At 45.6% G+C, this 25,417-nt stretch overlaps 1 protein-coding gene and 2 non-coding genes across 3 annotated transcripts; all 3 read right to left on the reverse strand.

Annotated features, from left to right (window-relative positions):
- Nucleotides 1-4,029: 4,029 nt before the first annotated feature.
- TRNAG-UCC (transfer RNA glycine (anticodon UCC)) lies at nucleotides 4,030-4,101 on the reverse strand. Its single transcript has one exon. It is a non-coding gene; the product is annotated as a tRNA-Gly (tRNA).
- A 1,492-nt stretch (nucleotides 4,102-5,593) lies between these two features.
- On the reverse strand, nucleotides 5,594-5,665 carry TRNAM-CAU (transfer RNA methionine (anticodon CAU)). Its single transcript has one exon. It is a non-coding gene; the product is annotated as a tRNA-Met (tRNA).
- A 16,437-nt stretch (nucleotides 5,666-22,102) lies between these two features.
- Nucleotides 22,103-23,086, reverse strand: LOC104263711 (olfactory receptor 10A7-like). Its single transcript, XM_009820521.2, has one exon. It carries the CDS (start codon nucleotides 23,084-23,086, stop codon nucleotides 22,103-22,105), a length of 984 nt encoding a protein of 327 aa, XP_009818823.2.
- Between the last annotated feature and the right edge of the window lie 2,331 nt (nucleotides 23,087-25,417).

Here is a 25,417-nt window from a genome sequence, read left to right on the forward strand (position 1 = left end):
TGCAGGACGAGATCCTGGTAGAATCATCAGCCAGTTAGGCACATCTTTGCTTCCAGTGCTTCAAATCTAGCCTTAAGGTGAGATGTCACGCCTGTTGTGTGTGTTAGCAAGATCAGCTGCAGGCCCTCTCTGGACATGGAGCTAGAAATGGAGATGGAGGGCAGCAAAGTGGATCTTCAGAGAGAGCTGAGGAAAAAAAAGACAGGCTGACGTTGGGGTCTGTGTTTCCTCTCTGCTCTGTGTTTCAGCTTTGCCTCCCTCACCAAGAGATGTCTTGCTTCAGACCCTGTCTCCCACGCCCCTGCGGCGCCTCTGGCCCAACCCCACTTGCAAGCAGCTGCAGTGAGCCCTGTGTCGCCCACTGCGCTGACTCGACGGTGGCCATCCAGGCCTCCCCGGTGGTGGTGACCCTGCCGGGCCCCATCCTCACCTCTTTCCCTCAGAGCACAGCCGTGGGATCCTCTCTGTCAGCTGCTGTTGGGAGCTCCCTGAGTGCCGGGGGGGTTCCCATCTCTTCTGGAGGCTCCCTTGGTCTGGGGGGGTCAGGGCTGTGTCTGCCTCCACCCCAATGCAGTCTGAACTGCTGAAGCCAGCGGATCATCCTCTTCGGAGCTGGAAGGAAAATGAAGACCCTGCAGCAGGAGCAGGGCCATGGCATGCAGATGGGCTGGGTGTCCTCATCCCACCTGGCAGGAGAGACGTGTGCCCACTGCTCCTCATTCCACGGCAGGCCTCACCATCCCTCCTCTGCCTCTGCTTTGCTCTGAGCTCCTTGAGAAAGGGCTCGTTCTCTTCTGCTTTGGTGAACCTCCTGCTGACAGGGGGACGGTGCTGGAGTTAGGGACTGCTCTTGGTGGGCTGGGATTGCCACCAGGTAGAGCAGAATGGGAAAAGGCAAGCACTTGGTATGGATCTTGTCCTTGGGAAATGGGCCATTCTCTGTGCCTCCCTGAACCCTGCAGACTTGCTTCTTGGCATCTGTTCTGTGCCACTGTCTTTGCTCCTTCTCATTAAAGACTTTGTGTAGCATTGATGAAGAGTCCTTGTGGTTTGTTCCCCTCCTCCCTCAGTTAGCCATCTGCCATGCAATGAAAAGTATCGTCCTTTGTGCTGAGCTTACTGCCAGTTGAGGGTGGAGCTTCAATGCACCAAAAATAAGGAAGCAGGCAAGAGAAAGACTGAAAAGCCTTAGAGAAATGGAGCGTGCATCTGTAACCTGGTCATCATATCCCTGTGGTATCTTTCTCGGTCAGCCTTGAGTCCCGCCACTGAAAGCACTTGAGAGCTGATCTGATTTCTTCTGGCAGCGTACTGAGCGTGTCTTGCATGTATGCTCAGGAAGCAGTTACGTTTCACTGCCTGCTCTGAGTACTCACTGGCAGAGGACAGAAGCAGACTTATGAACTGGGCTGAGATGACAACACTTCCTGAGGTGGCAGGAAAACATGGACACGTGTACTCAGCTGAGTTGTGGAGGGCACCTTCGGAAACAGGTAGGGACAACTTGCCTTTCTGAGCCTGAATCTCAGCCAGAGTTCTGGCATTTGGAAGTCAGGTTTATATTTCTTTTCCTTTTGCTGATGAACTTTGTTACACGTGTTTTTGCGGCAAAAAGCACCTAAGCTACTCAGCAGTAAACCAAGGCATCCTACATGCAAGCATGCAGCCAAGCGCAAAGCTAAATCCAGTGTCGCTGTTTTGTCTCACAGATGATGCATTATTTTCCTCAACACTGCACCACCAAAACCTCTCAGCACTCATTGCTGCTTGAGGTGCATGAACTTTGGGGCAGCTGCACATCTTCCCCTGACTGAATGCTGTTGTTTGTGCTTTCTCTCCTGGTCTAATCTGTTCGCAGCAGCATGTGGAAAGCCTTCTGCAAAATGTTCTTCGTCTGCAGGCGGCACGGACATCTGCATGCCAGGTGCCCTTACAGGGACTCCACTCATGTCATTGTGTTACTAATTCCCATTTCTGCACAGCTAGGGGCTCGGTCAGCCCTGCCAAAGGGGACACTGAGGTGATTAAGGACTTGGCTCATCTGTCACACAAGTACAGGCTGGGAGAGATGGGATTGCTGTGCCTGGGGAACGGAAGGCTGAGGGGGCACTTTATGCATGTTTCTAAATGCCTGGGATGGGAGGGTGAACAGGCAGAGTGAAGAAGAGAGTGACATTCTCTTGTCAGTGGGGACCAGTGGGAGGGCAAAAAACAGTGGTCGCAGGTGGAAATACGAGAAATGCCACACACAGTAACCCTGTTTTACTGTGACGGAGGTCAAAGACCAGTTGCCCAATTGTTCAGATGTGAAAGTTAATACAGAGCTTTTGATAGGTCCTCTCAACAGGTGTTCGCAAACTTCATATGAAAAACAACCACTGCAATTCTCTCTTTCATTGGTGTTGTGGGAATAAACTCCGGGGGATGGGTGTGGAGTGGAAAGGAAGAAGGCACTGGTTTTCAGGTCTGGATGTAGGCAGTGTGCCTGCAAGATGGGGACAGGGTGGGCATTTCAGTGGGGAACAGAGCATCCTCAGTCACAATCCCCCTCTTTGTAACTCCACCGACTTGTAGCACTGCTGATGACAGAGTGGGAGTCGGTAAATACTGTGCCAACCCAAACCTTCCATAACAACCCCGCTGCCCAGAATGGTTTATGACTGTCAGCACAGCAAAGAATGTTGCTTTTTTTGCTTTAAGCAACCCTGGAATCAGAGACTTGAGAAGCTTTGTCCCCTTCATGTAGAGAATCTAGTTGTGAGAGGCTCCTTGTGTTTCCCTTGGCCCACAGGCTATAAGCTGCAAGAGAAATGAGGGTGTCTCAGTTAGTTACCAGGAACATCATTACATTCAGTTCCAGTAAACTTCAGGATGTCTCTGCAATGCCGGAGCCTGGACAGGGTAGGTCAGTAGCTCTGCACTTGGGCTGGGAACATATGATCTCAACCATGGAGTCTTGATTGTTAAACATACTATTTCCAACCAAGTTACAATGCATACCAGGGTCTGTTTTCAGGAAAGAGTGCTACAGAGGAAATAACGCTTTGCTCTGAAAACAGGCCAGCGTCCCCTCTGAAGGGGTGAAACCCCACATTTGACCAGCCAACACTGGAAACATGGAAAAGATAGAGGAAGATGGAGAGCAAATTCACTCCTGTGTGACTTTGAGGCATTACATAAAGAACAGGCATCCTCCCACCATGCACCCAAATTGCATACCTGGCCTCATGAAGGACAGTGTATGCCTTGGTCCCCACCTAGGCATTATTGATCTTCATTTGTAACCTGCCACAGCAGTATGCTTTTCTTGCCAGGTGCAACCACCAGCAGCAGCAGCAGGATTAGCTCTGGGACAGACTAGAAATCCCTCTGCCTCCTGTACCAACACCACAGTGAGGAGCCCAGCCTGGAGCCACCCCAGCAGGCAGAAAGCACTGGTCTTGGCTGGGCGTCCTCCAGGGCCCCAAGCAGCTGACACTGTATCAGCATTTCTCACCAGCATCTTCATCTGGGGTCCCTGGGAGAGAAACTGGGGAGCACCGGGGATGAAGAGACAGCCTGCCCAGCAAAGCAGGTGCATCATGAGAGGGAGTAGAGGATGAGAGTAGTCTGTTGCCTCTCACCCAGGGTTACAGGGACAGCACCCTGCCTCTGTGTTGCTCTGATCACAGCAGTCCAGGTTTGCACAACAGAGCTTACAAGACCTGGGGCTGTTCCTGTGGGACCCAGCAGCAGGTCTGAGGCTTTCCCCCCTTACAGGCCTGGGAGAAGGCAGAGATGCTTGGGGACATGGAGGTGTTGCAAAAGGCTGTGTGGAGCCAGGGCTGCTGTGGGGGCTGGGAGGAGCAGGGCAGAGCTCCGTGCCTGTAAGCATGGTTTATACAGTGAGTAGCGGAGGTGGCTGCCCAGCAGCTGCTCTGTGACTACTTCCTTACAGGTGGGGATTGAACTTGCTGGGCAAAGCTGAGTGGGGGGTTTGGGAGCAAGAAAGGCAAAGCACCGTGGAGTCCAGCTTAAGAAAAGTTTGTTTGCGTTGGCCGGGAATCGAACCCGGGTCAACTGCTTGGAAGGCAGCTATGCTCACCACTATACCACCAACGCATCTCTGGAATTTATAGTTTCCTGTTTCTCCACTTCACAGACTGTCTCCCTCCTGTTTGTCCAAAGACTGGCCATGCTTCTCCTTTCAGCCCCTTGTACACACACTACTACAAGCTGCTACAGAGTATGTGTGTTTCTGTACTTGTGAGATGTTCGCTAGGAAATCTCAAGCTGCATTAGCCACCAACTAGGGGAGATCAGCATCAGGGACTCCCCAGGGTTGGAGCAGGACACTGGACAAACCAGGACTGAGCTCCAGGCATGGACTCTGCACAGACCTATGTTACGGCCCAGGGTTCGAGGTAATCACTAGTGTGCATGTGGGATGGAGGGTGTGTGTGCATCCAATACTGATCTTGAGCCCAGAGCAGCCAGAGGAAAAGAAAAGGATTGGGCCTTTGTTTTGTTCATGCCTGTGTGAGTGCTTATGGTGCTTTTTGGGGTGCTGGTAATGGCACCACTCCACACCTGCGTTCATACGTGTACTGGCTGCGCATTGACTATGCAAGTGTACATGTGTTTGTATGTGTGTACCTGTGATGGTGTAAGCATAGCTAACAGCCAAACACCCACCCACCTGCTCACCCCTTTCCCTACCTTCAGTGGGATGTGGGACATGGAAAATAGGACGAGAAAGCTTCCAGGTCGAGATAAACGCAGGGACATGGCTTAGCAAAAACTGTCGTGAACAAACCAGACTCATCTTGGGGAAAATTAATTTATTGCCAATTGAAATAGATTCACATAGTGACAAATGAAAACAACCATAAAACAGCACCTTTCCTCCCTCTTACCCAGGCTCAACCTCACTCCTTGACTCCAGCCTCCTCTACTTACCCACATGGCACAGGGGGGAATTTTTTTCCCTCTGCTTTTTCTGACCCTTTTTTTTTCTTCCTCCTCTCTCCATCTGGCATTTCCTACCCTTTCTGGAATATGTTTCAACAGAGGTCATAAACTTTGCTGATGGCTTAGCTGTGTCCTGTACTGGGTATGTTGTGGAGGTGGAACCAGCTGTGTCCAGCACAGGACAGCCTCTTACCTCTTCTCACAGAGACCACCCTGCAGCACCCCCTCTGCCCTCCACTACCAACACCTAGCCACATATAGCCAATACAGTGCCCACTGGGAATACCTGCTCAGCCCTGCTCCTGGCTGGACCTGCAAGTGGGCAAGGCAGCAAACAGACTAGGATGGAGACAAAGCCCAGATGGTCCCCAGGACACCCACTGCCTTGTGGGGAGAGCTCTGTGCTATGCTGTGCCTGCTGCTCCACACCCACCATTCTGCCTTGCTGAGGGGCACTTTGGGAGTGCTGGCTGCTAAGACAGCAATAGGAGAAAGAAAATGGCAGTGGCAGAGATAAGGGGCTGAGGGTGTGGGAGGGCCATGGCCATGGGTGCCCAGAGAGCTGGAGTCACAGCAGTGCAGGTTAACACTTGCTGTTAGTAAGGGAGAGGCAGCGGCTGTGAGGAGTGGGGGGAAAAACAGTTAGCAGAGGATGGTTTCGATCCATCGACCTCTGGGTTATGGGCCCAGCACGCTTCCGCTGCGCCACTCTGCTCCGCCCGTTGCTTTTTATTGGGACCTCCCAGAGCCCTGCCTGATGCTCCCTGGCACTGCCAGCACCAGCAACTGTGCTCATGCCTCTTTCCCTTCTTTCTGCCTGTGCTCTGCATGTACTTTTTCTAAACAGGTTGAGCTCTCAGCATGAACTTTCTACAACATTATGGACCCTCGCCAGGGACACCTAGCTCACCTCAAACTCTGTGATGTGGATAACTTTTGAAGTGAGAGTCTGTTGTTTTGTTTCCCCTCTGGACCCACTTCTGGGGTCAATGTGGTTTGTCCTCCCACTCCTGAGATGGTTGGATCCCCTTCTGAGATCAGTTTGTCCTACTCTCTGGGATAGTTTGCCCTCTCTCTGGCATTGGTTTAATGCATATAAGTAATCTATCATAAGTTGTTATATTACTTTGCAGTAACCTGTAATATTAAATATATATCTGTTGCTGCTGTTATGGAGTGCTGCTATTATTGTCATTGTTATTGATTGTTGCTATTATTTGTTGCCATTATTATTGATTGCTGTTATACTCTTGATTGCCGATAATAATTTGTAATAGCTTGGGATAGATATATTTGCTTTACTAATCACAAGTATACTTGCTGAACTCGCAAGGATCGTAATGACAATTCTCCTTTTAAAAGATTAGAATAAGACAAAAACACTAGTATTTTAAAAATCACCATCTACATATATTTATTTTATTATAGTATGAATATCTCAACAAGTTAATAAAAGTAGTAAAATAAATAATGTATCACATATGTTTTCACCCATATTTTGCCATTAGATAGCATGTGAAAACGACTCTAAATATTTTTTCTTTCACAGAATTAGAATGAAGCTGTTAAAATTGGCCTAACAGAAATATCAAATGCACTTCTTTAGAGTCATAGGATAAGTCAAGTTGGAAGGGATCTCAGGAGATCTCTGGTACAACCTCCTGCTCAAAGCAGAATCAGCTATGAGGTCAGACCAGGCAGCTCAGAGTTTTATCCTATCAGGTCTTGAAAATCTCCCAGAGTTTTTCCTGCACAGCTGCTCCTCAGCCCATCCGTCCCAGGCTCATACTGCTGCAAGGTATTCTTCCTTCCTAGGGGTGAACTTTGTCTTTCTTGAATTTCATGAGTTTCCTCTTGGCCCATTCTTCTGACTTGTCAGGTCCCTCTGGACGGCATCCCTGCCAGTGAGCTTATCAACTGGTTCCCTGCAAGTTGAGTCATCTGTAGATTTGACAAGAGTGTACCTTATTGGTGAAGGCTGAGACAGAGAAGGCATTAAGTATCTCTGCTTTACTTGTGTCTGCTGTCACTTATTCACCTGTGTCATTCAGCAACATGGCCTCATTTTCTTTGTTCAACCTTCAATTACTGATGTAGCTGTAGAAGCTCTTCTTGTTGCCCTTGATGTCCTTTGCTGGTCTGAACTTTAGCTGAGCTTTGGTTTTCCTAACCCAATGCCTATATCCCTGGAAAGTGCTTCTAAGTCCCTGCTTTGTAGTTTCTAAATCCCTGCTTTGTTTCCATCTCCTGTATGCTGCCTTTTTGCATTGGAGCTCCATTATTGTGTTCCTTGTTTAGCCAAGCCCATTTCCTGAAAATACTGAAGTCTGCTATCCTGAGTCTAGGGTCTGTACTATGCTGTTGCTTTTTATTCCCTCCCAGGATCTTGAATTCCACTGTTTCATGGTTCCATACAGCCAATGTTTCCTTTTGTTTTATAATGAAGTCATTGACACTAACTTGAAAAAGTGACTTATGAAAAGGTGCATTTGGTTTTTTAAACAATATCCTGGAGATCAGGGCAATGGGGGGGTGGCTCTCTTTTCTTACAGTTAGAAAGTATGCTACTTAGAAATGTTAAAAAGTTAGATTGCAAGACATATGTCTAAAAATTGCAGTGGATCACAGATAAATAGGAGGAAAAGAGAGAGAAGGTATAAGAAAGAGAGAAGCAATGTGAGAGCCCAGAGAAGAGAGAGAAGTGGCAGGGCAGAGATTGCAACAGAAAGACAGAAACAGAATATTGTTTTGATCCATTTCTTCTCATTACTATTCTTTCCTGAAAAAATTCTTTTAACACTTACTTCAGTGTGATTATTCAGATTGCCTAAGATAGCAGAAGTTCATAACAATATTGCCCTAAGTGAAGGAGCAAGGGTGGAATTCAGGTGTCCATATGAGAACCACTACATTTGAGTCAGTGCTCTAGATGCCTTTTCTCATCAACAAATGTCATCTCCTAGTTTGTGACAGGTCTCTCCTTATCTAGAAGCCTGTATTAGGAGGTGTGCTGGTCTTGGCTCGGATAGAGTTAATTTTCTTCACAGTAGCTAGTATGAGGCTATGTTTTGGGCTTGTGCTGAAAACAATGTTGATGATGCAGGGATGTTTTAGTTACTGCTGAGCAGGGCTTACACAGAGTCAAGGCCTTTTCTGCTTCTCACCCCACCCCACCAGTGAGTAGGCTGGGGGTGCACAAGAAGTTGGGAGGGGACACAGCTGGGACAGCTGGCCCCAGCTGACCAAAGGGATATTCCATACCATATGATGTCATGCTCAGCATATAAAGCTGGGGGAAGAAGAAGGAAGGGGAGACGTTAGGAGTGATGGCATTTGTCTTCCCAAGTAACTGTTAGCCATGATGGAGCCCTGCTTTCCTGGAGATGGCTGAACACCTGCCTGCCAATGGGAAGCAGTGAATTAATTCCTTGTTTTGCTTTGATTGTGCACAGCTTTTGCTTTACCTATTAAACTGTCTTTATCTCCACCCACAAGTTTTCTCACTTTTACCCTTCTGATTCTCTCCCCCATCCCACTGTGGGGGGAGTGAGCGAGCAGCTGTGTGGTGCTTAGTTGCCAGCTGGGGTTAAACCACGACAGTCCTTTTTTGGCACCCAGCGTGGGGCTTGAAGGGTGCAAGATAACAACAGATTTCTTTGGAAAGTGCTAGATCGAATTTATAGCTGTTATTGCTATTAACTACTATTAACTGACAGGCTCCTGCGCTTGCCATGGGGCTTGCTTGCCTTACTGTGTATTAGAGTCTAGTGCTCGTTAGAGGCTGCCTTTTGCTTTCGCTGCTTGCTGTACTGCTGTGCTGCTCATCATCTTACTCTGCTGTGCCTGGGAACATTCTGATAACAGCAATGGCCATGTACTTGGGCTGGTGGATGGCCAGGCATCGCTGCTTTTTCTGTGCTGCTGGACTGGACAGGCTGGAACTCCAGTGTGAATTCAAGTCGAAGGGACTGTGACCTGTGGATGAGTCCACACGGGAGCAGGACACCCTGAAGCGTCTGTGGCTGTGGATAAGCCTGCACCAGAGCAAGTACATCTTGAAGCATCTATGGCTGTGGTTATGTCTGTGCCACAGCAGGTATACCTCTGAAGGGATTGTGACCCAAGGATAAGTCCATGATGGAGAAGGTACACCTTGAAGCATCTGTGGCTGTGGATACATGCACATGCTGCAGAAACTGTACCCTGAAGCATGTGGTTGTGCATGAGATCATGCTGGAGCACCTCAAAGCATATGACCATGGATAAGCCCTCGACAGAGCAGGTACTCCCCTGGAGGGACTGCAGCCATGGGTAAAACCATGTTGGAGCAGGTTCACTCCTGAAGGGACTGTGGTTGTGGGTAAGGCTACACTGGAGCAGGTACGTCTCTGAAGGCATTGTGGCCCATGGATAAGGTCTCGCTGGAACCTCAAAGCAACTGTGGCTGTGGATAAGTCTATGCCACAGCAGGTATATCCCTGGAGAGACTGTGACTCATAGATAAGGCTCCACTTGGAGCAGGTACACTCCTAAGGGAGTGCAGTCTATGGATAAGTCCAAGCCAGAGCAGGGGCAAGGGGAGGAGTTAATTGCAATTTTAAAGCCTATGGTCTCGTCCAAAGGGACCAGAGGTGGAGACTGTAATGGGTATACATTTAAATTGTTGTAACCTGTGGAGGAATGGCTTAGTAACAAGGGACACAATCTGATTCCCATGAGCAACCCAGTCTCTGATGAGAGGGAAGGCTCAGAGGAAACCGCTAACTGTCCTTGAAAGCCTGTTGTGATAAGAGACAGTGGAATGGTAAACAAGAAGAAGGAGCTACATCCACGAAGAGGAGAAGTGCTCCTGTGCATGTACAAGAGCACTGTACCAATCACACTCGCCACCCTGGCGCGTGAACAGAGGCTGTAAGCCAATTATACAACTGTTGCGGACGCGTGTTCTTGGCATCTGTCTATATATACTCTGTAAGCTTGAATAAAGGGGAGAACGACTATACTCATATTGAGATTTCATTGTTACTCCGGGTGGTTCTCCCACTCCAACAGTAACCCATGATTTGAGTTGCATGTTATAGGAAATACTACAGCAGGAATCACCCAAACAAATGGAGGATGAGCCTTACAAGAAGCAGTGCAAGTGACACAGTGACCCTACCTGGGCTGCTTTGATACCCAGTAACTCCACGCAGCACACCACCTCTGCTGTCCTGAGTGATCACGATAACAGATGGAGCCCAAAGTCATGGACTAAATGAACTCAATGGACATTTTGTGGACACTTGTGGATATTTATGGGCATTTTACAGGGGTAGAGTAGGGGAACAATATCTGTGTATTATATCAAAGAATGGGAAGAGGGGTGGTGGGTAATGAGCATGTATTGGATAGTGTAGGACCTGAGCACGACCTAAACGGTATGGCATAAGGGTGGAGAATGTGCTGGTTTTGGCTCGGATAGAGTTAATTTTCTTCATAGTAGCTAGTACGGCGCTGTGTTTTGGACTTGTGCTGAGAACAGTGTTGATAATACAGGGATGTTTTAGTTACTGCTGAGCAGTGCTTACACAGAGTCATGGCCTTTTCTGCTTCTCACCCCACCACACGCTTCTCACTTTTACCCTTCTGATTCTCTCCCCCATCCCACTGTGAGGGGAGTGAGCAAGCAGCTGTGTGATGCTTAGTTGCTGGCTAGGGTTAAACCACAACAGGAGGAGATGAATCTCCCACCGGTAGTGCCTATTCCCTCTATAGACTATAGAGGAGGCATAAAGTTTTAGTTTTGAGTTAGATGCGTAAAAGCTGGGTGTCTACATTAGGGTTGATCAATCCCATCCTTGTTACATTAGCTAGACACAGTCAGTGTGCATAGCAATAGCTTTGGCAGGGACAGTGTGTGCACCACCTGGCAACACCAAGATCAGAAGCCTATTGCCTGTTTTTTAAGAACAAACAGTAAACTTTGGTTTGAGCAGCCTGACTTGGCATAGCCAATAATTGTGCCTGAACAAAGTCCTAGGTAAAAAGATTGGCCTATAACAGTTGTGATTACAGTCAAAAATCTGTGGGGAAAATAAAACAAACTCACAAACAGGACTCTTAAATTAAGCAACAAAGTAGCAAGGCTGACATAAACATCAACAGTAATAGAAAATTTATTGCTTTCATCTGTCACCATGGCAAAATGATAGAAAGTGCTGGTTGTTGAGCTAGGTGTCCAGATCTTACTGCAGTTATATGAAAGTAAATTATCAAGGACAGGATCCTTCTTTCTTAGCGTCTGGTGTCTAACATCTAGTCAGTTCATTTTTCTGTGATTAATGACAGAGTCGGGCACCTCTTGATAATGAGTCATCCCATCTGAAGACACATCTGTCAAATAGCTGGAAGAGAACACACTAAGCAAGGGTCTGCTTCTGGATGATTTAAGGAAAATCCTGGATTTAATCTAAGATATAGTCACGTTAGCTGGCATGTAAATCACTTCATGAACTTCTCAAATATTTCAATGATGTTTTATAAAGGAATGTTAAAGAAGTCAGCCACCTGTGGTCAATATCTAGGAACTAGAATTTCTATGCCATCATTAATTTTTTCTTCTCAAGCTGAAATAAATTATTTGAATTTCTCATTTTCCTAGGAAATGGTCCATCACTATAGTTTTAAAATTATCTTATAACAATGTACCAATTCTTTTAAAATTTCCCGTTTCAAAAAAATAGTACATTCCACATGCAAACTTTTCAACAGGCAAAAATAGTGACAGAGGATGACCAGCTCTTACTTCTCGATAACTTCAGGATCACAGTTCTGAGAAACTTGAATCCAAAAGACTAGATGTTTGGTTTATCTAGCTCCCATTAATGCCTTTGAAAATTTGACCAATGATGTAGTAAACAACAAGAATGAAGATGAACATACAAACTGGGTGTGGGATTCATCAGAATGTACTATAAATGGCTTCTACTCGGATGCCTATTCCTTTACCAGTTATCTATGTTTCCCTTGTTAATATCAGACCTGCACTTTCGATACAGTGTATGTCATCCTAAGGTAGGTATCAGTAGGTCAGATGAACTGCCTGTTTCTTTCCATTGACTGAAACGGGAACCTACAAGGCAAGCATCTAAAGCTCAGTCAGACAAATCCTATGTAGGGATTGAAATCTTTGTTTAACTTTTAACTGTCCCGTATTCTGCTTTCTTTTTTCCTGGTCTATGTTTAATCTCCAAGGCTCAGGTCTGCACTTCTCTGCGTGGAGGAGAAGAATTCCACTCAGGTCCACATGTTCCTCTGCCAGGATTACCAGTCCTAATGGACTTGCATGTATTGTTCTCCATATTATTTCTACTGACATACATTTCAACTAAGGTCTCCAGATGCAACCCTACTCTCCAAGCTATGATAAATTGGAACTGATAAGCACACCATAAGGATATCTGGCTAATGACTGTACAAAATGGACACAGACAGTGATCAGAGGAACAATGACAGGGTGGAGAATGCTGACAACCAGTCGATCTGAATCAGTCACCCCTAAGACCATCAAAGGCAAATGACTGAGCCGTTGTCACTGGTACAGAAACCTACTAAGGTGATGCAACAGCTTCTGGAGAAGCTGGCGACTCATGGCTTAGACAGGTTCACTCTTCGCTGGGTAAAAAACTGGCTGGACGGCCGAGCCCAGAGAGTCGTGGTGAAAGGAGTCCAATCCAGTTGGCGGCCGGTCACAAGCCCAGTCCCCCAGGACTCAGTTTTGGGGCTGGTCTTTGTAGGAGATCAGTACACCAGTGACCTTGAGCTGATAAACACGTCTATAAACTAAGGTCATTGGAAGAAAGCCAGGAGGAAAAAGGGAATTTAACAGGGTAGAGAACAAACAAAGGAGTAAATAGCTTCTGTAGCCACAGCCACTGAAATATTGCGTGATAACAGCTATAAGCCAATTAAAGAAGCAGAAGAGGTGCGTGCATCACGCGTGCATCACGTGTGATCAGTTGAGAAGGTATAAAAGGAAATGTTACAAAACAATAACCACCTCCTGTTACCATTGACTATGGAGTCCGTTTTTCATTTCCTCAGGACTTGTTTAATATATTTATCAATGAACTGGATGAGGGGATCGAGTGCTCCCTCAGCAAGTTTGCAAATGATACCAAGTTGGGAGGGAGTGTTGATCTGCTCGAGGGTAGGAAGGTTCTACAGGGGGATCTGGACAGGCTGAATCGATGGGCCAAGGCCAATTGTATGAGGTTCAACAAGGCCAAGTGCCGGGTCCTGCACTTTGGTCAAAACAACCCCATGCAACACTACAGGCTTGGGGACGAGTGGATGGAAAGCTCCCCCGCAGAAAAGGACCTGGGGGTGTTGGTTGACAGCCGGCTGAATGTGAGCCAGCAGTGTGCCCAGGTGGCCAAGAAGGCCAATGGCATCCTGGCCTGTGTCAGAAATGGTGTGGCCAGCAGGAGTAGGGAAGTGATTGTGCCTCTGTACTCAGCGCTAATGAGGCCGCACCTCGAATCCTGTGTTCAGTTTTGGGCCCCGCACTACAAGAAGGACATTGAGGTGCTGGAGCGTGTCCAGAGAAGGGCAATGAAGCTGGTGAGGGGTCTGGAGCACAAGTCTTATGAGGAGCGGCTGAGAGAGCTGGGGTTGTTCAGTCTGGAGAAGAGGAGGCTGAGGGGACACCTTCTCGCTCTTGACAATTAACTGAAAGGGGGTTGCAGAGAGGTGGGTGTTGGTCTCTTCTCCCAAGTGACTAGCGACAGGACAAGAGAAAATGGCCTCAAGTTGCACCAGGGGAGGTTCAGGCCAGATGTTAGGAGAAATTTCTTTCCTGAGAGAGTGGTGAAACACTGGAACAGGCTGCTCAGGGAAGTGGTGGAGTCACCATCACTGGAGGTGTTCAAGGAACCTGTGGACATGGCATTGTGGGACATGGTTTAGTGGGCATGATGGTGTTGGGTTGATGGTTCGATTTGATGATCTTACAGGTCTTTTCCAACCTTAGTGATTCTGTGATTCTGTGAAACTCTCCCAGATGATATGCAAACTAAAAGGGACTACTGCATGAAGTAGTAAGGAATTTACTGTGGGAAGTCTGGGAGTGGAGCAATAATTGGGGATTAAACGAAAGAATTGGAGATGTTACAGGGTTTTTAGGGGAAAACCAAAGGAAGATAAAGAAAGGTAACAAGCACAGGAAAATGAAGAGAAGAGGAGATAAAAGGGACTGGTCAATACACTTGTCCGGTCAACCACTGCACCTGGTTACCACAATCTGTCCCACCTTTTTATTAAACTATTTTCCTTTCTACGTCCTCCCTCAAGGTTTTCCCTTTTATGTATGCATGTGCATATATGTGAGTAACTTGGTAATGAGCATAAAGCTATTGAGTAGGACAAGAGGCCTGAAAGCCTGACAGAAGTTTAGGGCCCAAAAATTGGAGACACTGTTGTTAGGGAGCAAGATACTGGAGAGACCACAAGTCTGAAGTCCAACTACTGGACAGACTGGGACTCTGGATGTCAGACATTGACAAGACCAAGGTCCTGCGAGACCAAAACTGGGGAGACAAAAGGTCTGGTAGACAGGGAAACCCATGAAGGGGATTTTCTGCTAGTAGAGAGCCACTTTCATGCTGTCTGTGTTACGTGGAGACCTGTAAAGACAGTGTCCTTCTGTCCACATTGATCCATTTGTGGCTCTGTGTGTGTGTGTGTGTGTGTACATGCACCTATTGGGAATTCACGCTCAGGCTCACTGCTGGCAGGACATGAAAACGAGGGTAAGGAGTAGTTGTTCAACTCCCCCGCCCAGGACTGCAGGAATTCCCTAGCTCTTTTAGTCCATTGGATTCAGCTACTCTTAAAACACACTTGACCACAACTCTCAGGATCTCTTAAAATTCATCAAATTTGCAATTGTGTGTGTGAGATACAACAGCTAAATTAATATCCATTGATTCTAATGCAACCATTTTATCATTAGTTTCTGTCATTGACTAATGTTTGGGCCTGTGGAATTTTTTTAAGGGTTTGGGTGGGGTTTTTTTGGTAATTTCAGGTTCCTCCATTCCAGATTATGTCTGTTGGGAAGCTCCTCTTCTAGTCTCAACACCATAGCAGTAGTCACAGGCTCAGTTTTGTCATAAAGACTCAGATTAAACTTTTTTACAAGATGTAGTTGAAACTCACTTTTTCCAAACAGCTTTTTAGCACATATACACCCATAACATGGCATGGCACAAAGAAAACAGAAAGTTCTACCAGGTGGGAACTATTCCATGAAAACACTGTGTGTGTGTGTGGGGGGGGGTATATATATATACACCTCCAGGGTCACCAAACGGAGATGCTGGGCAAACTATCATGGAAAGTGAAAATCACCACACCTCGCTAAGCTGCCACAAAACCCCTCTTTGAATCGAAGAATTTAAACAGGAGTTCTGCTAGGTGGCTGCACACTAGATGAAACCCAAAAGAGATCAAACATAAACACTATGCCATGTGGCCACGGGCAGTTTATTTCACAAGGGGCAAGCTGTCATTTATGGGGCAAAAGCCAGTCTGCATCGAGTTGGTAGCAGATATCTCTCTTTGGTTTGTTCCACAAAGGAAGCACACGTATAGCCTTGGCCAGCACCAGTGCAGAGCTGAACGCCAGGCTGTGTCATGCAGGGAGACAACAGTTCCTTTACAACTTTCTAGCTAAAAGAAAGTGCATCTCTTCATGGACTGCAGGCCCCAGTGCTGAAGTTAGCTTCATTGCTGTTCATTGTGATTCACCCTGCATTGCAATAAAGCTGGGGTTGAAACTGAAGCCTTATGTCTTCCTACATCTCTTGTTACAAAACATTATGCCACAACATATCATTCCTTCCGAGCGTATTACAAAAGCTCATCTAGTCTTCTGTCTGTCCCAGGTGCAGCTGTTCTTAGTGGCCAAGAGGGCTGGAAGGAGCATGTGAGTGCTCAGGGAGGGTGCGGAAGTGCTCCTTTTAGTCAGTCACCTGCATTTGAGGAGATATAGGTGCAATTCTAATTTTAAGACTCTTGCTTAAACACAAATGCAAAGAAAAGACTTTCATGCTGAAGCTTGCCCGGTTTTCCAACTATATAAACTACATAATAATAAAGGCAGTTGTGCACAAACCTCAGCTCGCCACCAGCCAGCGTTTTTCTCATTGTAGTAGGGCCCTCTGATAGAGAGCCAGAAAGCAAAGCTGAGGACAAAGCAGCTTATTTGGTGGAGTTAAAAGACGGAGAATTTCTGTTCTCCTTTTTTCTTGCATATCTACTTGGCATCCTTCTAGCTGAGAGATTAATACTGCAGGTGTAATGAAAAGCACTACGGCAAGTTGCCAGGGGCTTGTAGTTATTCAGGTAGGATGCAAGGAGGAAGCTTTGCAAACTCCACCCAAAATCACTGATGAGCTAGTCAGAGGAGGAAAAAAGTCTTTTTATCATGTCCACAATGTGCAAAATATCCACAACATCATGGGGGAAGTAAATGCATAGATGAGCCACCTGCAAAACAGAAGATAAAAAATGAAGCAGCCCACAGAGACTAGCTAACAAGAAAAAAACCCCCACCAAACCACCAAACAAACAAAACACACACACCCCAAAAAAGAAAATCCAACACAAATATCTCCATCTCAGTGCATAGAAGTTATGGCTGAAATTTCTACTGGCAATAGAGGCATGAGTCATGCAACCTCAGCTGAACTGGAGCAGTGTTTGGGCAACGTTTCCTAAATCTCTTTCAAATACTAGAATCTTTGAAACCAAGTATGTGTTCCATCCATTCTGATCTGTTAGGATTTCTGATGTTTTATTTTTGTTGGCATTTTGCAGATCAGGAGGAGTGTCTGGCCTCTTTGTAGTCAAAACCATCCCAAATTTACATCTTAAGCTTCATTTTCAATCCTGTGGAAAAGCTTCCACAACTGTTTACAGAAGTAACATGTTCAATTCTAGTCCGAGTAGTTCAGATGTAGGTGTGTAAATCCCGCAGGAACTTCTGAATCGCACAGATGCCTCTTTCTAGGAAGGTGGCTTTAACATTTCCTCTATAAAGCTCCTGGCAGCTCAGCTCCAGACTGATCTCTGGTTTGAAAAACCAGGTACGTTCAGCATAGTTTTGTAGACACAGAGAATAATGTAGGTTGGAAGAAACCTCTGCAGTCTCCGGTCCTTCCCCCGTTCAAAGCAGGCCAACTGGATAGGGTCTTGTCCAGTAAAGTTTTCAACAATTTCAAGGCTATTTAGGCAAACTCTCTGGGCAGCCTGTTCCGAGTCTGAATACCCTAAAGGTGAAAAAGTGTTCCCAAGTAACTAATGCAAATTTCCCATGTTCCGACTTGCACCCACCACCTCGCATCTTATCACCGTGCTCCTCTGAGAAATATTTGCCCCCATTTTCTCAACGAGAATCCACCCCCACGCTAAGTAGCTGCAAGCACCAATACGATCTCCTTCCTTTGGAAGGGACAAGGACGAAGAAACCCAGTCTCCCAGCCTCTCCTTGTGCTGGAGGTGTTTCAGAACACTAATCACCCTGGTGTCCCTGTGCTCCTCCACTGGACTCGCTCCACTAGGCAATGTCCTTCCAGTACTGGGCAGTCCAACATTGGGCACATTGTTCCAGGTGCGATCTCAGGTGTGCCAAAGAGAGGGGAAGGATCGCTCCTCTCCACTGGTTGCCTGTTCTTTTGCCAATGCAGCCCCAAATGCATTTGGACTTGCTTGCAGCAAGGGCACACTGCTGAGACATATTTGACTTCTTGTCCACCTAAGCCCCAAAAGTTGCTTTTCCTGCAAAGTTACTTTCTAGCCAGTCATCCCCCAGCCTGGCCTGTGCTGTAGGATTTTTCCTTTCTTCCCAGATGCACAAGGTTTCACTGGCTTTTGTTGCACTTTCAGGAGGTTCCAGGCCGGCCTGTCAATGTCCCCCTGAATACTGGCTCTTCCCTCCAGTGCATCACCACTCCCGCCAGTTTGGAAGCATCAGCAAAGATGCTGAGGGTGCACTCTATTCCATCATTCAGCTTGTTAACAGAGAAATTAAACTGTAATAGCCACTGTACCGATCCCTGAGAAATACCACTAGTAACTAGCTGCTGGCAGGACTTCTTACCACATAGCCATTTGAGCCTGGCAATCCAGACCGTTGTCATTCTTACCCACTTGCCAGCGCCTATCTTCCAGATTCAGATCTCAGGGGTCTGTAGGAGATTGTACTGAAGGCCTTGCTCAAGTTAAGGTATACAACATCCACTGCCCTGCCTGTCTACCCAGGCAGTTATCTCATCATAGAAGCCAGTCAGATTGCTCAGGCCTGATTTGCCCTTGTTGTATTCATGCTGGCTGCTCCCAACCACCTTCTTGTCCTACCAGAAGGATTTAGCCCATCACCTCCCCAGGTACTGAGGTGAGACTGTAGTTGCTCAGCTCCCCCTTCTTGCCTTTCTTGGAGAGGGCTGTGACGTTTGCCTTTTTCCAGGCATCAGGACCCCCTGTGGTCACCATGACCTTTCAAAGACAGAAGAGAGTGAACTTGCTGGGGCAACCAGTTTCTTCAACCAGTTCCTTCAACACCCTCGGGTGCTTCCCGTCCAGTCTCATGACCTTTTACGTGTACAATTGACCTAAGTGCTCTGACCGTGTCTTCTTATCCTGCTCATGCTGCTTCGCTCCCACATACTTGGCTAGTCGGCTTAAGGAACGGGGGACCCTGAAGGAAGACCTTATCAGTGAAACGTAACGCAAAAAAGGCATTGCATACTTCTGCCTTTTCAATGTCCTGGGTCACAAGGTCTGCTGCCCATTGACCAATGAACTTAGATTTTCCTTACCTTCCTTTTGCTGCCCATGTATGTCTAGAAACTCTTCTTCTTGCCCTTCCGATACCTTGTCAGTTCCAACTCCAGCTGAGCGTTGGCTTTCCTAACTCCATCCCTGCATGGTCTATATTCCTTCCGGTTTGCCTGTCCCTGTTTCCACCTTCTGTGTACTTCCCTTCTTGTTTGAGCCAGGGGAGTCAGGAGTCACCCCAAGGGCTCCTGGTATCCTTTCGGAAGCAAAACAGCCGCCCACACAAAATGTGGGAGCAATACCGAGATTTGGGTGCCCTACATACCACTCTAGTAGTCAGAGAGCTTCGGTTATTCTCCCTCTGTAACTCCACTCGCTCCAGCTGACACCACAGGCGGCAGGGCGTCCACACCCCCAATCTGACTCCAGTAGCTGGTATCAATTCTCACTCACAGACACACAGGTCCCACCAGTAGCGGAGAAAAGATTTAATAAGAAGATGGAAGATGATGGGACAGACTGCGGAGATGAGGCGCAGGGCTCAGTCAGACAAGTGCACCGACTGGCCCTGTTTTACATGTGGCCAGCCCATTTTATACCCTTTTCTGTCTACCCTCCCTTTGTTCCTCCCTGTTTCCCCTTGCTCAGGTCATTGATTGACCAGGTTTTGTTCTCCTCACTGTCTCCCTTACCATTTGTCGGTCAGATTTGTGTCCCTGTAAGTTCCCGTTCATCGCTTCCTCCCTTTCTTATCATCCCTCGTCGCACTGAAAAAGGTCCGTGACCAGATACCCCTAAGGGAGCTGGCACTGCTAGTGAATTAATTCACTATCGTTGGGGGAAAAATTCACACTGTCCAAATGAGAACCAAAGGGTCAGGGGCTGTGGGATGCGGTGACTTCAGGCTCCACGCCAGCATACCACCACAAACAGGAGCTTCGGGAGTATAAGCTTCAACTGAAGACACGTTTGTACAAGCGCAAGGTATTTACTTAACACGGAAGTGAAAGTGGAAAACTGTTTGTAGGAGGGAGTGGGTTAATTGCAAGATGCCAAGTGACTCAGTTTATTCTTAAATCTCCTGCAACTGTATGAGCATCCTACCTCTTGCCCACTCTCCTCTCCCGTGGGGAGAAAATCAAAGGGAAGTGAAAAGACTTGTGGATCAAGGTGACGACAGTTTAATAAGGAGAGCAAAAGCTGTACACACAAGCAAAAAAGGAATTAATTCACTAGTTCCCCTTGTCAGGCAGATGTCCAGCCACTTCCTAGGAAGCAGGGGCTCAGCATGCCTAACTGTTGCTTGTGAAGACAAACACCTTAGCCGTGAACGTTCCCCCTTCCTCCTCCATTCCCTGAGCTTTGATTGCTGAGCAAAACATCATATGGTATGGAATATCCCCTTGGGCAGTTCGGGTCAGCTGTCCTGGCTGTGTCCCCTCCCAGCCTCTTCCCTACCCCCGGCCTACTGGTCTTTGGGTGGGGAGTGGGACTGGAGAGAAAGACTCGATTCTGTACAAACACTGGTCAGCAATAGCCAAAGTATCAGTGTTTTATCAACACTGTTGGAGCCACAAATGCAAAGCATGCACCCTACGGGCTGCTATAAAGAAAGCTGACTCCTTCCCAGCCAGACACAGTACAATCTCCACCCCTTATTCCATACCATCTGTGCCATGCTCAGGTCCAACATTATCCAATACACCGAAGTATCCTCTGACCGTCCCAGTCACACATTGTTTCATTTCTATAGCCTACTCAAACCTTTCCACTTTACCTAACGCATGCTGCATTAAAATATTTCATCCTCCTACCCCATACCTTTCTTTCTATTTCCCATTTTATCTGTTTCTTATTCCCACAATCCCTTCTTACCAACACCTACAACTTATACTACTGTGGTGGGTTGACCTTGGAATGCAGCCAGGCTCCCACCCAGCCGTTCTCTCAACACCCCTCCTCAACAGAACAGGACAGGACAGGAGGAGAAAATAAGATGAAAAAGCTCTTGCGATAAGAACTGGGAGATCAGTGACTGATTACCATCACGGGCAAAACAGGCTGGCTTGGGGAAAATTAATTTCATTTATTGCCAGTTAAAATAGATTGGATGGTGAGAAATAAAGACAAAACTAAACCCCCCACCCCTCCTTGTTCTTTCCAGGCGCAATGTCACTCCTGCATTCCCAAATCTTCAACTCCTCCCAGCCCCAAGCTGCACAGAGGGCATGAGGAATGGGGGGTTGCAGTCAGTTCATAACAGTTTGCCTCTGCTGCTCCTTCCTCCTCATGCTTTTCCCCTGCTCCAGCGTGGGTCCTCTCTGGGGGCTGCAGTCCTTCAGGATAAACCTGCTCTAGCGTGGGCTTTCCATCAGCTGCAGTTCCCCACTACCAAAACCTTGCCATGTACACCCGATACACCAGGAATTGTATAATCGTCCTTTTGTATTTGTAGTAAAGTGCCTTTGTTACTTCTGGTCTAAAAGACAGTGATGTCAATTAGGTATTAATCTCACAAATTGGAAGAAAAAATGCTGCTCGGGTATAAGCAAGACCCGAATTGGGGTTGAAGTTAGATCAAAAGCACAAGTCACATTTCACTTTAATGAACACTCCATCTGGCAAGCCACAAAAAGAATCAGACAGGAAGTACCAGGTTCAATGATTTAAGAAACAATCCTCTCCCATAGCTTTTTTCAGCCTACATGAGAAGAGAATTAATTAAAACAAAGCTACTGCAGCTAGCTGGCAGTGTTTCAGTTTACCCTTTCTGTTTTAAAGTGAGCAAGTTACTAACTAGTTTGGGAAAAAGATCTTTGTTCTAAGAGGAAAAAAATTGGATCAAGTCTAGACTTGAACCCAGTCTGTCCCATCAGTAGGAAAAACACAGCTCCTCCCCTCCAATCATAAGGCACTAACTTGTTTCTTAACTTGTTACTGAGGAGGGTTTTTTTCTGGGGGGGAAGTTCCAGGCTATCACTTTTGCTTTGATGAAGGAGGAAAACAAACTTTTTTTTTCCAAGCTACAGACATTTTATACTTATGAAGATAAAGATGTAATGATGGGAGAGGATAAGAATTTTATAATCTACTTCTGTAATATTCCTACGCTGAGTCAGGTTTACTTATTTGTCTGCAAGGCCGGAGGTACAACAACAACAGTTTATTCTAATATGCGGAGTAAAAAAGGCCAGATATTTTATAGATTTAACAGCAAAGGATTGCTAAAATAGCACAGGCCTTTTTGAAAGGCATTTCACATCATTCATAAATTCAATTTAATTTTTTTACTAGGGAAACATTTATGTTCTGTGCAGCTACAAGGAATCCATCACCTGAGTGGAGAAACAATGGCCATCTGCTTCCTAAGTAACCACTTGCCAATGCATCTCCTCAGGCTTTGCTTGACTTCCTTATTCCTCAAGCTGTAGATGATGGGGTTGAGCATGGGGGTGACAACCGTATAAGACAGGGAAACCATTTTCTTTGTGTTGGCTGAGAGGCTGGACTTGGGTCGCAGGTGAATAATGCCAGTTGTGCTGTAGAAAAGAGTCACAACTACCAGGTGAGCTGCACAGGTGGAAAAGGCTCGCCTCTGGCCCACAGCCGAGGGTATCTGAAGAACAGCATGGATAATGCGAAGGTAAGAGGTGGCTATCAGAGAAAAGGGAATCATCACTATTATGACAATAGCAATAAAAATCAGTAGTTCAAACAAGGCTGTGTCTGCACACACCAGCTTCAACACAGGAGAAACATCACAAAATAAATGATCAACTGTGTTTCTCCCACAGAAGGGCATGGTAAATAACCATGTGGTGAAGCCCAGAGCCACAGGGACACCGGACAGCCAAGACCCCACAGCCATCTTGAAGCAGCGATCCCTGTTCATCATGGTGGCATAATGCAATGGATGGCATATTGCCACTTGCCGGTCATAAGCCATTGCACCTAAGAGAAAACACTCACAGGTGACAAAAAGAATAACACAGTTGAGCTGCAAGGCACAAGCTGTGAAGGAAATAATTTTTCTCTCCACCAGCAGAATCAAGAGCATCTTGGGGACAATAGTCAGGCTGTAGCAGATCTCTGTCAAGGCAAGATTCTTTAGGAAGTAGTACATGGGCGTGTGTAGGATAGGGTCAATGGTTGTGATCACAACAATTAGAGAGTTCCCTATCAAGGTGGTCAGGAACATGATGGAAATCAGCACGAAAAATAGGAGCTGCATCTTGCTATGAAAGGCAAACCCCAAAAGTAAGAAGTGAGTAGTGACGTTCTGGTTTCCCAGTTTCATTTCCACAACAGGTCCCATCCTAAAAGATAAAAAAAACCACACTACAAAAGGATTAGTAGTAAAATGGAGTTTAAAACATGAGGTGAAACTTGGATTGGATATGACAGTGACCCCAGTGTAAAATATCTCAGCTGGGTAACCTGTACAAGATCATCTTTAACAGTCACGGGATTCATCTTCTCTAAATTAGGTGAATGGAAGATAGACACACAAATTTCAAATAACCGTTCTGTGTTCATTTTATATAGAAAGAAATTAATACCTCCAAAGGACAGGTCACCTTAGCGTAAGAGTGGCATCTATGATAAGACAGAAGAATTTCACTTTGGATGGTCTGGATGTCTCTCAGTTAACTTCAGCATCTAAATGTCTATAGACATCTAAATGTGAGCCAGTCTTCTTAGAATCACTTTATATTTAATGGAGAGAAATATAGCACAAGACAGAAGCACAATTTCTTTCCAAGATGGATGTCCAAGTATGCCAGTATTGGTTAATAATGAAATGAGTATACAATGACCAAATTTTTGGATAGCTGGAATTAACTGAAATTCATTTAAATATTGGTGCTCTAAGCGAGGTGATATGGAGAAGCTGTGGCTTTCCACCTACTGGTTTGACTCAAGCAGAAGTGGTCTACCTATATTACTTTCATTGTTAACCCTGCAAAAGTACAATCCAAACCTAAAGAAATTTAAATTCATAAATGTGTTCATGCACTTGTTTGTTTCATCAAATCATATAAAATCCATATTCTGAGTTTTCATTTAAGATAAACTCTAGGGAGTAAAAAGATGCTCAGCATACAAACAGCTGCCCCCATAAAATTGTTTCCCAGCATCTGCATGTTGCTGCCTTTTTCTGGGAACTTATCATCGCATCAGATCTGCTAACAGAATTATTTGTCTGGGAAACTTCCTGGACTGTTTCAGCCAAAATATACTTGGCCGATTTTTGAAAGACACATAAAAAGAATAATAGAATCATGGTTTTTTCCTATATTTACACTATTGGGATTGAGATAATGTGGCCCACAAGATCTGGAGTTTAGTTTTACTCTAAGAGAACTAAGGATTAACACTTTCTCTTCAGGATTCATGTGCATGAAATGAGAATATATACATATGTGTAACAAAAATTCCAAATAAATAATGAGAAATAAATTGCTCAGACTCCCATGAAGATATCTGTATGTCCAGAGGGATTTTGGCTTCCATCCACAGGTGAAGGAAGACTCTTGCTACCTACACAGCAGTCAAACTGTATCACTAATAAGATAAAATAGCTTGATATTTTGGAGTCTTTGGGTTTTCAGGATTTCTGAACATGCATTTTTCTTAGCAACAATGAAAGAGAAAATGAGGAGATGAGAAAGTACAGGCACTGTGATTCATTTGTTCAACATATTTATCAGCAAAATAGACAGCTACAGTTGCCAAAGTTTTCTATAGACAATAGAAATAAGCAAGTATATTGTTAGTATAATTAATGTTTCTCCACCATAGACATCTAAAATAATACGAATTGCTGATGACACGGAGGTTTCTGTTTCTCTCGGATGAGTAAGTAATTCAGATGTAAAAATCTGCATTGCCAGTGCCTAAAGGTAGGTGGGATAGATTCCTCTTGCATATCGTAATAGCAGCTCCAGACTCCAATTAGAAAAATAAACCATGGAAACACACTTACGCTTCGGTTTTGCCTTAGGAACCAACTAAGAATGAGGAACAGAAATTGAAATGTTACCTTATGTTACTAAAACTGGTAGAGTTTTCTCTGTCTCTTCAGTAGGGGCAATAATTCCAAAAGCAGAAAGGAAGAAACATTACGAATAGAGAGAAAACAAGAAAAGAAAAAATCCCTTTGTTTTCCTCTGTAAGAGGCAGCATCTCCTCTCTGATTCCAAAGGCTCCTACAGCTAATGAGTGGAGGTATTTGAATTTTCATGTGCTCCCAGTAGGATCAGGTCTCCAGACAGCAACTTTTTGGTATGATGAAATCATATGTTAAATTATCTTTTTTAATCCATGGTCTATATAAATATGCAGTATGTTTTAGGACATACTAGCAGTCTAAGTATTATATAAGCAAAGTTCCCTTCCACATGTTCAGAGTTGTACGAGTAAGTGATATAATTGTTAATAGTGATAATAGGATATTCTCTTATTCTTTTTCTTATCTAGTTTACTACTGTTAGGGAAAAAAGTGGAATTTGAGATATATTGGTTTCCCAGTAGCTGAAGAGACTTTCAAGAGATCATAAAAAATACTTGTGTAGCAACAGTGTTATGAATACAAAGCATTGCAATATGATACCAATGTATTACATACCCCTAAATATGGCAAGCA

Source organism: Gavia stellata, chromosome 13 (genome assembly GCF_030936135.1).
Source record: "Gavia stellata isolate bGavSte3 chromosome 13, bGavSte3.hap2, whole genome shotgun sequence".
Lineage (NCBI taxonomy): Eukaryota > Metazoa > Chordata > Aves > Gaviiformes > Gaviidae > Gavia > Gavia stellata.

What these genes read in the sequence shown, in the direction of transcription:
- LOC104263711 (XM_009820521.2), bottom strand. Translation starts at nt 23,086, where the DNA reads ATGGGACCTGTTGTGGAAATGAAACTGGGAAACCAGAACGTCACTACT.